This window comes from Panthera uncia, chromosome F2 (genome assembly GCF_023721935.1).
Source record: "Panthera uncia isolate 11264 chromosome F2, Puncia_PCG_1.0, whole genome shotgun sequence".
NCBI classification, from domain to species: domain Eukaryota; kingdom Metazoa; phylum Chordata; class Mammalia; order Carnivora; family Felidae; genus Panthera; species Panthera uncia.
In genome coordinates, this window is record NC_064812.1 from 62,714,443 (window position 1) to 62,727,801 (window position 13,359).

At 40.2% G+C, this 13,359-nt stretch overlaps 1 protein-coding gene across 3 annotated transcripts in view; it reads right to left on the bottom strand.

Annotated features, from left to right (window-relative positions):
* Positions 1-992: 992 nt before the first annotated feature.
* SULF1 (sulfatase 1) overlaps positions 993-13,359 on the bottom strand; it is a 175,115-nt gene continuing 162,748 nt past the window's right edge. For all 3 annotated transcript variants that reach the window (XM_049633299.1, XM_049633300.1, XM_049633298.1), the window contains one exon: positions 993-1,113. In XM_049633299.1, coding sequence (XP_049489256.1) covers positions 1,083-1,113 — 31 coding nt within the window. In that variant the 3' untranslated portion in view covers positions 993-1,082. The remainder of the gene's footprint in view (positions 1,114-13,359) is intronic.

The window sequence follows — 13,359 nt, forward strand, 5'->3', positions numbered from 1 at the left end:
CCATCTTGATTGGATAACATTCGTATAGGCATGTCCCTATGGCTTTCAAAAGATAATACTGCTTTAATCTCCCTCAAATAAACACAAATCAACCTTTATTTCTACTCTTGACAAATAGGGAGTTACAACACCGCATCCCTGTGTGCCTACTGCTCGCCTGTGTGCTAACTTCTATGCTAACTTCGCACATGTGTATCTAGGATAGCTCATAATGTTGGCTGTCATGATTGCCTTTATTAGTTTACTAATAAAAAGTAAAAAAAATACTGTGTTTAGGGTCAGGTAACAATTTCATCTAATCCGAGGAGAGTGGAAAGGAGGCACTGCCTTCTAGACTCTGTAAGCTGCCTGTCTCGTGATTCTTCACCTTGTTCAATATCCTTTTCACGCTGCTGGAGTTAATAGGCTGCTCCAGGGCAGACGTATTGATCGTCCCATGAACAGAATCAACATCAGAATGCACAGGAAGATACAGCTGATCTTCAAAAACACCTCCTGGGCCACCAACCCGGGGAAGTCCTTTCTGCTGCCTGCTAATGGGCTGCAGCCTAGGCCTGGGCTTGAGCACCAGCTCTGGGATGCCGTTGCCACTGAAATCAGTTTCGGGATGATTTAGCTCTTCGTGCTCCATCCATTTTTCAGTTTTATGATTTCTCCAGTGTTCAGAATTCAAACGACTAACTTCTGGAATGTCGTTATTCCATTCAAGTTTCGTCTCTGGACTGAATGTTGGTTGGTTCAAATGCAGGGTTCGAAGGTCAGCTGGCAAGGTCACGTGAGGTGCTTCCCCAACCATCCGACTCGGGTCATCATCTGACTCCGCGGAGGCCATCTCTACTGGCACGGAGAGCTCAGCAGATCCACCTGGGAACCCATCGCTTTGAGCAGTTTTAGTCTTATTTGTTTTATTTTGCTCATGGTGGCTGTTCAGCAGTGCAAATACTCTATCTACATCCTTCAAGTAATTAGTCCAGTCAACCAGACTAAGTCTATAGTTTTGTCTGTACTCATAGATGCTTTCATTCACACTGTATAAATCTTCCAGGCCTTGCCAGTTGACATCTGCAGCGAGGCTGGGCTGGTTAGCCTTCCCATCCATCCCATAACTGTCCTCTGTGAAAAGAGAGACAAAGGTGGATCGTTAGTGGAGAAAGGATTTCCCACTTACTGGACAAGCAACTTACATTGTTTTTTACCAAGGCAAATCAATTTGAAATACAGTACTAAAAAGTATCTTCCCCTGGTAATTCGTTATCAAGGAGTGGCCTTAGGTTACAGAAGCGATTGAACAATACCAAAAAATTAGAAAGAGGCTCAAACACATGCAAACTTTCATGACGAGGCATGGTTAGTGCCGGAAATGCACGGCCCCATCAGTCAGGAGGCTTACATTTCACTCCCGGCTCTACTCAAGTCAACTCTGCACCCGGGACATCATGTGAGCGAGGCTCTCTGAGTCTTGCTCCCTCATCTGTCAGATGTGGGAATTGTTGTGTGATAGAACCTTTACTACCTACAGGGTTGCTGGGTGAATGATGAGTTTGAAAGTGTTTTCATGGAATAGGCGATGCTTAGGACGATATTTGTATGCTCCCTGGCACTCAGTATAAAAACAAACATGGAAGCAATTAAACTCTTGGAATCCAATGTTTGAATCTGTTTTTGATTAGTTTTTTTTCCCCCTAAAATATCTATATCTAGATAAAATGATCTTTGGGTGGTTTTCATAGTATACAAAGAATGCCCCCAATTTTTCCTCTCTCAGATCTTCTTACATCACCAAGGTGACTACAGTCCTGTGGAAAATAGCATCTTTTCTCTTGTGTCCGAGTACCATTTAGAAAGAGGCAGCCTGGATTAATGCGATGAACTGGCCACAAAGCAATACGGATCACCAGGGACAATAAGAAAAACTGCACAAAACCCACACTCTCCGTATCACTAAAAGATCAAAAATGACGTAATCTTCGAACCACCTGTAAGCAAAAAATGTTAATACCGAATGTCAACAGAGCTATACGCCGCACTTTGGGCACGAGCCCTGGGAAAACAGTAGCGATGAGAGAAGAAGGAAATGAGGTTGCAGCCAAGAGCTGAGTTGAAACCATCGCCGGAAAGAGTGTCAACCTAAAGTAGGAAAGACTGTAAAAGTCCCGGTAAAGCTGCAGTGGAGACGAGGAAGAGACTCAGAAGTGGGCGCGAATCGAGGCTGCAGTCTGAGAGCCCTGGCGGCAGGGAGACAAGGACACAGAGCAAGAAGGAACATCCTTTGGAAACTGGGTGATAAAAGAAAAAAGGCAGCGAAAGGGGGTGGGGTGGGGTGGGGTGGGGTGGGTGGATTTCAGATCCTGTAAGAAAAAAGAGAAGGAAAAAACTGGAAGACACACAACCTCCCCAACTCCCACTCCCAAATAATAATAAAGTAAAAAAGTAAAAAGAACGTATATTTGGTTACACATGCTAGAAAGGAGCCTCTTAAACTAGAAATCTTATAAATACTTGAAATCCAGGAGATTGATAAAAACGGCCTAAATCTATACAAAATTATCATAAAATAGAAAATAAGAATAACAAAACCTATTATCTTATGAAAATGCCCAACGCCCTGCCCAAAGTGACCATAAAGTGGAAAAAACCACAACACAATGCTGCCAAGTAAACGGCGTGTTTTCCATCAAGTACCCCAGGATGTGAAAAGCCATCTCAAGTCAGAAATTCAAGTACGAATCAAGGATCTCACAACCATTCAAGCTCTTCTTCAATTATCAAGGCTACAGAAAAGGTTCCAGAAATAAATTGTAAGAACACAGGTAATACTGTACATATCAGCTCATCTGGAGTAAGTAGTCTTCACATCCAACCAAGAAATCACCGGAGAAATTTCAGCAAAAGGGTTGATGGTGAGCATTTAATATATTTATCAGATTTAGGACACAATAAAGGTAGAAGGGTCAAAAGATAATATATACGTTTTCTATGACAAAGTAAAAATAATGTGACCCAACACGGGAGGAAAGATAGAAAAACTGAAAGAGAAGAAGCTCATTGAGGGTAGAGCTAATAATAATTGGAAGTCAAAGAACAACACTAAAAACTGACCACTGATAATAAAAGATGAAGTAAGAAGCAGGGACTAGGGGCGTTACCAACATTTAAGATCAAAGACAACCAAGAGGACAAAAATACAAACCGTACAAAGTTTCAAAGAGGGGGGATAAAGGGCAGCACCTTTATAAATTTAGAAGAAACTACCCGTAGAAGATGCAAAGTGAAATACACAAAGACATAATAATAAGTGATACTCAATCTAAGAGAGGCCAAATGGACAAAAAATAAATAAGAATCTGGAAGACCTAAATATATAATCAATCAGGTAATTCTCATGCAAATGTATCCAACAGTATACTCCGAGGATAGAGGTTATACCTTGTCGAACACACACAGAAATTCACATTATTTGATTATGTGTTAGGTCACGGAAAAATGCATCAGGAAGTTGCGTAAAATAGAAATATTACAAACAACACTTTGATATAATACAATGAAACTAGAAATTAATAAAATTAAAACAATAAGAGAGCTCTTTCATCTGGAAGCTGACAAACATCATCTGGGTGAAAAGGAAAATACAGAGCTAAAAGTGCAGAATTTAAAAAATGATAATTGGGGGGCGGGGGAGAGGGGAAAATGGGTGATGGGCATTGAGGAGGGCACTAGTTGGGATGCGCACTGGGTGTTGAACGTAAGCGATGAACCACGGGAATCTACCCCCAAAACCAACAGCACACTATATACACTGTATGTTAGCTAACTTGACAATAAATTATATTAAAAATAAAATAAAGTAAAATAAAATATAAAGTAAAATAAAATAAAATAAAATAAAATAAAATGATAACGGGGTGCCTGGTGGCTCAGTCGGTTAAGTGTCTGACTCTGGATTTCAGTTCAGATCAGGATCTCATGGTTTGTGAGTTTGAGCCCTGTGTCTGGCTCTGCCTGAGATTTTCTCTCTCTCTGTGTCTGTCTCTCTCTCCCAATCTCTCTGCCCCTCCCCTGCTTGTGCTCACTTCCTCTCTCTTTCAAAATAAATAAACTTAAAAAAAAGATCATGAAAACACTATGTATTAGAACTTATGATGCATCAAGCATGATACTTATGTGTCATTTTAAGCATTCATAGTCTTAAACACTTTTATCACGAAAAAATAAATCAAACTCAAAACTCAGAAAGCTGGAGAAAGAACAATATAAATCAAAAGAAAGCACCAGGAAGGAAATAATAAAGGTGAAAGCAAAAACTAATGAGGTAGAGAACAGAAGAATGACATATCTCATTAATAAATCAAAATCCTGGTTCTTTAAAGAAGCGTCAAAGCAGACGATCGATCACTAGTTTAACTAGTTGAGACAAAGGGGAGAAAATTCAAATACACAAAATAAAAAAATCACAAGGGAGAAATAATCATTGAAATATACAAAACTCAAAGCATGAGAGAGGCTACTTTGCAGACCTTAAAGCAAATAAATTAGAAAACCCAGATGAAACAGGTAATTGCCCAGGAAAATGCAGTTTGTTGAAATTGACCCAAAAGAAATAGAAAGCTTAGATAAAGCAATTTCCAAAGAAGGGAAAGAAAGATTATTAAGAAACTATCCTCAAAGATGCACCAGGTCCATGTTGTTTCACAGGAGAATTTTATCAAGCCTTCAAGGAAAAGAGAATCTGAATGCTGTATGAATTGTTTCAAAGCATAGAAATCAACATTATATTAAGAATATAACACATGATAACCTAGTAGAATTTACTCTAGGAATGAAAGGTTGGTTCATTCATAGCCCATCCATTAATATAGTATATCCTACTGGAAGATCTACAGAGAAAATTATTTGAGCATCTCCATTGATGCTGAAAAGGCTTTTGACAAATTCAACATTCATTAGCAATAAAAACACTAAAAAAAAAAAAAAGAAAAAAGTCAATGGCTATTTCCTTAACATGACAAAAATGTATTAACTTAGTCCTAAAATCTGTCCTCTCAATAGGGAATTTTTTTAAAAATATTTTTTTAAAGTTTGTTTTTGAGAGAGAGAGAGAGCGAGTGAGAGAGAAGGAGGGGCAGAGACAGATGGGGAGAAAGGATCCCAAGCAGGCTCTGTGCTGTGAGTGCAGAGCCCGACGACATGGGGTTCAATCTCACGAAATGTGAGATCATGACCTGAACCAAAATCAAGAGTCGGATGCTAACTGACTGAGCCAGCGAGGCATCCCAAAAGGAAGTCTTAAAAGCATTTTCACTAAGATCAGGAACAAGGTAACATTGTACTAGAAGTATTCATTCATTCAATTCAACAAGAGGAATCAATTAGAGACAACCAATAGGAAAGGAAGCAAAGCGATCTCTATTTGCAAATATCTGACAGGTACACCTGGAAAACCCAAGAAAATCAATGACAAGATTAACTCAAAAATAAAAATATTTTTTAAAGTAGCAGGATACAAAATTAATACACAGAAACCAATAGCCCTCATATACACACATGATAATCACAAAGAGGTTTTGATGAGAGAGGAAAACCCAATTCATAACAGTAACAAAGAAGATAAAATACTTCTGAATACACTTGACAAGAAATGTGCAAAACCTATAAGGAGATAATATAAAAAGCTCCTGAAAGACCTAGAAGTTTACTGAACCAGGTGGAAAGACAGCTTTTGTACCTAGATAGAAGACTCATCATCAGAAAGATGCAAACTCTTCCTGATAATTCTTTCAAAAACCAGATAGAAAACTGGCATAGGACACAAGCAGATAATCTACAAAAGCAAGTAAAATGGCCTTTAAACTTTCAAAAACATGTTCAACTTTACTCATAATAAGAGCAATACAAATTCAAACCATACTGAGATATCCTTTCTTTTTCATTCAGTTGGAAAAATAATTTTAAAGCTTGACAACTGTTGAAAGCAGACCCTCGTACACTGATGATGAGAATGCAAAATGGTACAAACCATATGGAGGGAAATTCGGCAGTATTTAATATATCCAGATAGGCATTTACCTTTGACCCAGTAATCCCACAACTAGGAATTTACTCTGAAGATATCCTCAACGATATGAAATATATTTGCACAAGGCTCTTTACTGTCTCACTATTTGTAATTGCAAAATATGAGAACTGAAATGCTCATACTTAAAAGAGTGGCTGAATACATTATGGTACATACACACAGCAAATTACTAAGAAGAAGTGAAAAGAGAGTAGGAAAATTTCTATGAACCGATGGAAAGGATATATTTTAAAGTGAAAATAATATTTTAGGTGAAAAAGAAACTAAGTGCAATACAATATATATAGTACACTACCTTTGGTGTAAAAAAGTAAGAGAAATAAAATATCACCGCCTGCTTACTACTGCAACCAGAAACGGAGGAAGGTAAAACAAACTGATGAGATTGGTTATCTACATACAGTGCACGGGTGGGAAGAGACTGTGGGAAGGACTAACATTTCTCTGCACATGCTTTTGGCAGTTTTGACTTTTGGAACGACGCTGAAGTATTACGTACTGAAAAACAAAATTAAACTACCAATGACGAGAAAAAATAGAACCGAAAATGGAATGCAAATGGAAATAAACAAACCTTGCCGTATTTCAAATGGGTAACATAACTAAAATAAAGAAGAAGGGAAAACAGAACTATTCTGACTCACTTCAAACACAGTGCTATTTTCTCTCTCTTTTTAAAAATTTTTTTCAATGTTTATTTATTTTTGGGAGAGAGAGAGACAGAGTATGAATGGGGGAGAGGCAGAGAGAGAGGGAGACACAGAATCTGAAACAGGCTCCAGGCTCCGAGCTGTCAGCACAGAGCCTGATGTGGGGCTTGAACCCACGAACTGTGAGATCATGACTTGAGCCAAAGTTGGACGCTTAACTGACTGAGCCACCCATTTTCTCTCATTCTAAAGACAGAAAGAACTGAAAAAATATATTGAACTCAGGTTAGCAGGTTTGTGTTTACAGCAGTATGATTTAGCAATTCTGAAATTGCTTTCCGTGTGCTGTAGCATTTATCAGGTGAGTTAATCCATTGAGGAAAATGGAAACTAGGCTTCTCACTGCTGGAAAAGGATGTTATCATTTATATGGAATATTACTTGGCAATCAAAAAGAGTGATACCTTGCCATTGGCAACAATGTGGATGGAACTAGAATGTATTATGTTAAACAAAAGAAGTCAGTCAGAGAAACACAAATATATGATTTCACCCATATGTGGAATTTAAGAAACAAAACAGATGAACATGGGGGAAGGGAGGGAAAACTAAGATAAAAACAGAGAGGGAGGCAAACCATATGAGACTCTTAAATACAGAGAACAAACTGAGGGCTGCTGGGGGGGGGATGGGCTAAATGGGTGATGGGCATTAAGGAGGACACTTTTTGGGATGAGCACTGGGCGTTGTATATAAGTGACGAATCACTGGGTTCTACTCCTGAAAAATAAAATAAAATAAAGAGTCTACTATTAACAAAGTATAATTAAATAAACAAACAAATAAATAATTGTAAGCATGTTAAAAAAAAGGAAGTTATTTAGAAACTAGGAAGACTAGAATGAACCTCATGCTGTTAAGCTAGAATTAGAGGTATCAGTACAAACATACAATGTTAAATGTATCTAGATAGCTATGTCCCCACGTATCTCCGTATCTGTAGAAACAGGAGTGACTGTCAATATACCTGCACATGTATTTTAGCTCTGTCCGCCCAGAGGGTCTACATACAAAGATGCCTCCATATCAATTTTGTGCATCTCAAGCCTAGTTCAGATGCCACTGCTGCCCACTTAAAAGGAACTGGGGTCCTTCGGAGAAACGGCAGATTCCAGAGGTCGAGAAGTGAAATACAAGGTGAGCCTGGAACATAGTGTTAGGCCAGGAAGCAGTGAAGTGCTCAAAAGGTGATGGGGACACACCAAAAGGACACCTGACGGGGCATCATTGGCCCAAACTGGGACATTCTGGTCATCAAAATAAATAATGGTAGCAAAAAGATATTCATGGGATAAAATGAGGATCTATGAATCCTTATTGCTATAAATACATACATACATACCTACGTACATATGTACGTACGTACAAGAAAAAGGGAAATCTCTTGTCTATGGTAGAGTACCACTTAAATGTAGCAAGAAAAACAGAATTGGAAAAAATCATCCTTTTGCAGCCATCATAATGATTCAGGCAAGAATTATGGATTCCTCAAAAGGTAGTGGATGAATTATTAATTAAAAAAGGAAAAATAGTAGGCTCAGAGTGGATTAACCTAGCAAACAACACCTCCACCGAGTAATCAAAAGTGAGACCACCAAACAGATGTCACGTAGCTTCCGGTAAGATATCCTGAGTGCACACTTCCCCTTCTGTGGTATTCCTGTCAGGAATGCACAATTTTAGTCCAATCATGCGGAAACATCAGAAAAACCCCAGCTGAGGGACATTTTACAAAACGACTCGCCTGTACACTTCAGAATGTCATGAATGCAATGAAGGGTTGAGGAACTATCCCAGATGGAAAGAGACTTAAGAGACATGACAGTTTACTACAGTGTGTGTTTCTGGATTGGATCCCAGACCAGTAAAACAAAATCCTCCCCAACCCATAAACACGACAGTACTGGGACAATTGGCAATATTTGAATATGGACTGTGGATTACATAATAGTATTGTATCAGTGTTAAATTGCCTGATTATAAATTTACAATAGTTATGTAGGAATGTTTTTGTTCTTGGGAAATACGTACAAAAACTCTTACAGATAAAGGTATATGATGTCTGCAAATTACGCACGATTCAGGAAAAAAAGAAGCGTGTGTGTATATGCAGAGAAAGAGCCGGAGAGCAAGAGAAAACAATAAGCCAAATGAGATAAAATTTCTTGGAACTATTCTTGCAAGTTTTCTGTAAATGTAACATTGTATCAAAATATAAAGTGAACACCTTGTTAGACCTTAGAACTAAGCTTTCCACATTTCTGTCCTGGTTTCTACCAGTCCTCCTATCACAAAAGGAGCTCCTTTCGGGGGGCTATTCTGAAGTTCTTTACTCAGGGAGGAAACGGATGAATAGGTTTGTTCTGACAAGTGAATTTTCAAAATAAATGCAGATGATTTCAAGTTCCAGGCGATTCTCATCCAATCTGGGAAATACAAAGATGGCAAAACCACTAACAGCAATTCAAAACCACATGCAGGTTGCAAGCTGAGCCACATTTCTTTCCAGACGGCAACTTATTTGCTTTTAAGAACATGACCACGTAATTATGTCACACTCTACGAGCGGGTGGGAGAGATCACGCATGCGTGGCATTGGAACTCTTCCTGGAGCAGTGGTGTTACAATCAACAGAGGCTGCTGGAGTGTCCTGAGAAGCAGAAAGGATAGTTTCTACGGAGAGGGCCTGATGCCTCCCACTCCTTCGGCCTGCTCTCCCCACATCACCTCTGCCACAGCCTTGCCAAAACAGTGCAGTTTCCTGAAAGCACCAGGCTCTCTCTCTCTTCAGCACTGGCATTTCTTCCTAGAATGTGCTTCCCTGCCTCATCATCTGAGTCAGCTCTCAGCCTTCAAAATTAAATTTGAACATCATTCTCTCCGCAAAGCCTTTCGTGACCCTCCTCTTCTCATCCTAAGCACGTTGGGAAGGCCTACATCACGCCTGTAGATGAATGTCGGTACCTGTGCCCAACAGCAAACTGTAAGAGGTCCACTGGAAATTCACAAGCTTTGTAGTTTTACCGATCGTTGCTAACCGGAAGGATGTGTTCATTGATATGGCTATTCTCTTCCCAGGTTTCAGTTCTGAGGGCATTGATTTGATTTACAAAATTGAGAGAGCCTGAACAGGGTATCTGCACTAATGTAGCCATTCTTTTCTCTGAAGCCCTTCCCTGTTTTTCTGTGTTGTCTTTGAATGTTTTTCTGAAGGCACAGAGTTTCCAATATTTGGGGCCAAATCAGTGTGTATTGTGGAGGACTTTCATGCTACCTGAAAATTTGCTTTCGGTTTTGAAATTTCAGAGCCTCTGATGAATTCAGGGTCCTGCAAAGTAACTAAAAGCCAATCATAAATACCTTTTTATTTGCTATGCACGGAAGATTTCTAGTGCACTAGTTTTACTGATGACTTGCAAGAACACCTATTTATTTTACAAATAAAAGACTACAAACCTTCAACTAAGAAGACAGTATAGAACTATCAATAAATGTCAGTTATGTCATTTATCTATAGACAAATGACTTTGTATAGTCAATGGCTGATTAAAAGCACATACCTGCTTATTGGGACAAAAGCACATAATTTTCCCTCTTTCTTAGCCCTTGATTAGTAAAAAACTTGCTAACTTTATTACTCATTAATGTGAAGGTAAATGTCCTTCAAAACTCTAGGGTTCTTTGATATATCTCTCACTATTCAACTCTGTTATAAAACACTGTTCATAGAATAATATATATTCAGGGCTTACTTGTGCTAAGCACTTTTCAGATTGCAGCCTATGTAATCCTTACATATTGTTCTGTATATGCATATTATTAGCAAATTTTTACAGATGAGAAAGTGCAGTTAAAAGTTTAAATTGTTGGGGCGCCTGGGTGGCTCAGTCAGTTAAGCAGCCGACTTCGGCTCAGGTCATGATCTCACGGTCCGTGAGTTCGAGCCCCTCGTCGGGCTCTGTGCTGACAGCTCAGAGCCTGGAGCCTGTTTCAGATTCTGTGTCTCCCTCTCTCTGACCCTCCCCCGTTCATGCTCTGTCTCTCTCTGTCTCAAAAATAAATAAACGTTAAAAAAAAAGTTTAAATTGTTGAAAGAGTCAGCACAGTATGGAGATTGAAAGCACAGGCTAGAATCGGACTCCTTGGGTTGATTACCTACTCCATCATTTATCAGCTGTACAATCCTGGGAAAGTTACTGAGTTTCTCTGAGATCCAATTTTTTAATCTATAAAATGGGGATAACAGTGCTGACCTCACAGAGCTATTGTGAGGGGTAAGTGATTTAATATATGCAAAGTACTTAGAAGAGAGCAGGGGCACGGTAAGTCACATGATACTGTTAGACACTGTCCCCCAAATGGGAGGCCACTGAGCCAGAGCTTGTGAGCAAGCAGGCCCACAAGACTCTTCACAACTATGTATGTTACCTAATCTGATCGACCCAGATCCTCCCATATTATTTCTCACAGTTTAACACTCTTGAATATCTCCTTACTGCATTCAGGATAAAGACCCAATCCTATAAAAAAAAAAAAAAAAAAAAAAAAGCAGGGGGGGAGGGGCAAGGTGCTCCTGGGTGGCTCAGTTAAGTGACTCAGGTCATGACCCCCGTGGTGGACTCTGTGCTGAGTGTGGAGCCTGCTTGGGATTCTCTCTCTCCCTCTGCCCCTCTTGCTTGCATATGCACACACACACTCTCTCTCTTTCTCTTAAAAAAAAAAAACGAGGGGCGCCTGGGTGGCTCAGTAGGTTGAGCGTCCGACTTCGGCTCAGGTCACAATCTCGCGGTCCGTGAGTTCGAGCCCCGCGTCGGGCTCTGGGCTGATGGCTCAGAGCCTGGAGCCTGTTTCACATGCTGTGTCTTCTTCTCTCTCTGCCCCTCCCCTGTTCATGCTCTGTCTCTCTCTGTCTCAAAAATAAATAAACGTTAAAAAAAAATTAAAAAAAAAAAAAACACAAAAAAACCCCAAAACCCAATCCTCTGAGGTAGTAGGTAACCAGGGTGATCAGATTGTTTAGATTGCCCGAGGGTCCCAGTTTATATCTGTTGTACTGGCATCCTGTTCAGTTTAGCATTTGTCCAGAATTTTTGAAATTTTAGTTTAGAAAATAGTTTTTAAATGCAATTATTTTATAAATCCACTGACCATATCATTGGTCAGCAAATACATATGTTAAATATAGACCATTTTAATTATTTTTAGTATGCCCTCTCTGGTGGAAGCATCCTTGTTTGGAAGATAAATTCTGTGGTCACCCAACATATAGCACTCTTTGTGAAATTGGCTCTGTTTACCTCTTCTGCTCGCCTCCCATTCCCTTGTACTACCATTGAATTGATCACAGTCCCCCGAATGGATCTTGCCTTCGCACAAACTGTCCCTTCTAGTTGGACCGGTTTTCTTTCCTCAATATCCCATTCTAGATGGTGCCAGCATTGCCTTCAGCATGCAGCGTGAAATACCACCTCCTTGGGAAGCTTCCCTGGATTCCTCGGGGTTGGGTTAGGGGCCCCACATGGCTCTTACAGAATCATCTCTTCCCCTGTCGGGACACTTTGTTTTCTGAACAGTAATGATAATACTTGACCGTGTTCTCCTCCAAGGCAGTGGCTTGCATACAGGTGGTCATGTGGATTCTTTCCTTCTTTATTTATTTACTGAATGGACGAAAGAGGATTAACTTTTCCCCCTCTTATCTTTCCTATTTTGAAACCAATTAAAGGTAAATTATATTCCTCAGTTTGGAGGGCAGGGGCTTAGAGTCCTGCAGCACTTTTGTTCCTTTTTTTACGGAGAAGAAAGGCACCAGGTGTAGAATCACCCCTGGAAAAGACAAAATTTTGGACATCCTCTGGGAGCTTAGGTTAATTCTGACTTGCCCCTGCCCCTGATCCTGACCAAGTGGCCACTGTTGTGTGATGAAAAACTTATCCCGCCAGTTGGCACGGCTTGTCTAGCAGAGTTCTGGCTGGATGTCAGTGGCTGCCCGTCCTCCCCAGGGCACACTTCTGGGCAGGGTGCAAGCTGTCCACTGCATATGGCGACCCCGCCTCTGATCCCTGTCCTAACAACTCTGACCCTAAGGCCCCCATCACCTTAGGAGGCCAGCCTCACTTCCCATCCCTTTAACCCCAAACCCTGACCTGAACCCAACTCTTGGTCAAGCACCTTAAACAGAGAAGTCCAACAGAGCTAAGCAAGCTCAGCGTAAAAATAAAATAGGGTGCACAGTGATCTATGTCAATTATTTCTCAGCAGAACTGGAAAAAATATGGAGAGAAAATGAGTAAATAAAATGGAGTCCTGAGATGTGACAGAGAGAACGGAACCTGCTGAAGCTTCCTTAAAGTAACACGGAGCCGGGAAGTGAAGTTTGGGTTTTGTCCTTCAGTACGTTCAGGCAGTTCAGAAAAAAGACTGAGCTCTGGGTTGGCAGTGAGTGATGAGGAAGCTGGGGGTGGTGCTGATGAGCATCTCTTTTTGTGTCTCATGAAGTCGAGTAACACCCTTTGGAATCATAATATCACTATCCCCTTTCAAACACTGTCTCCTTCCTGTTAATGTTTTGCATCC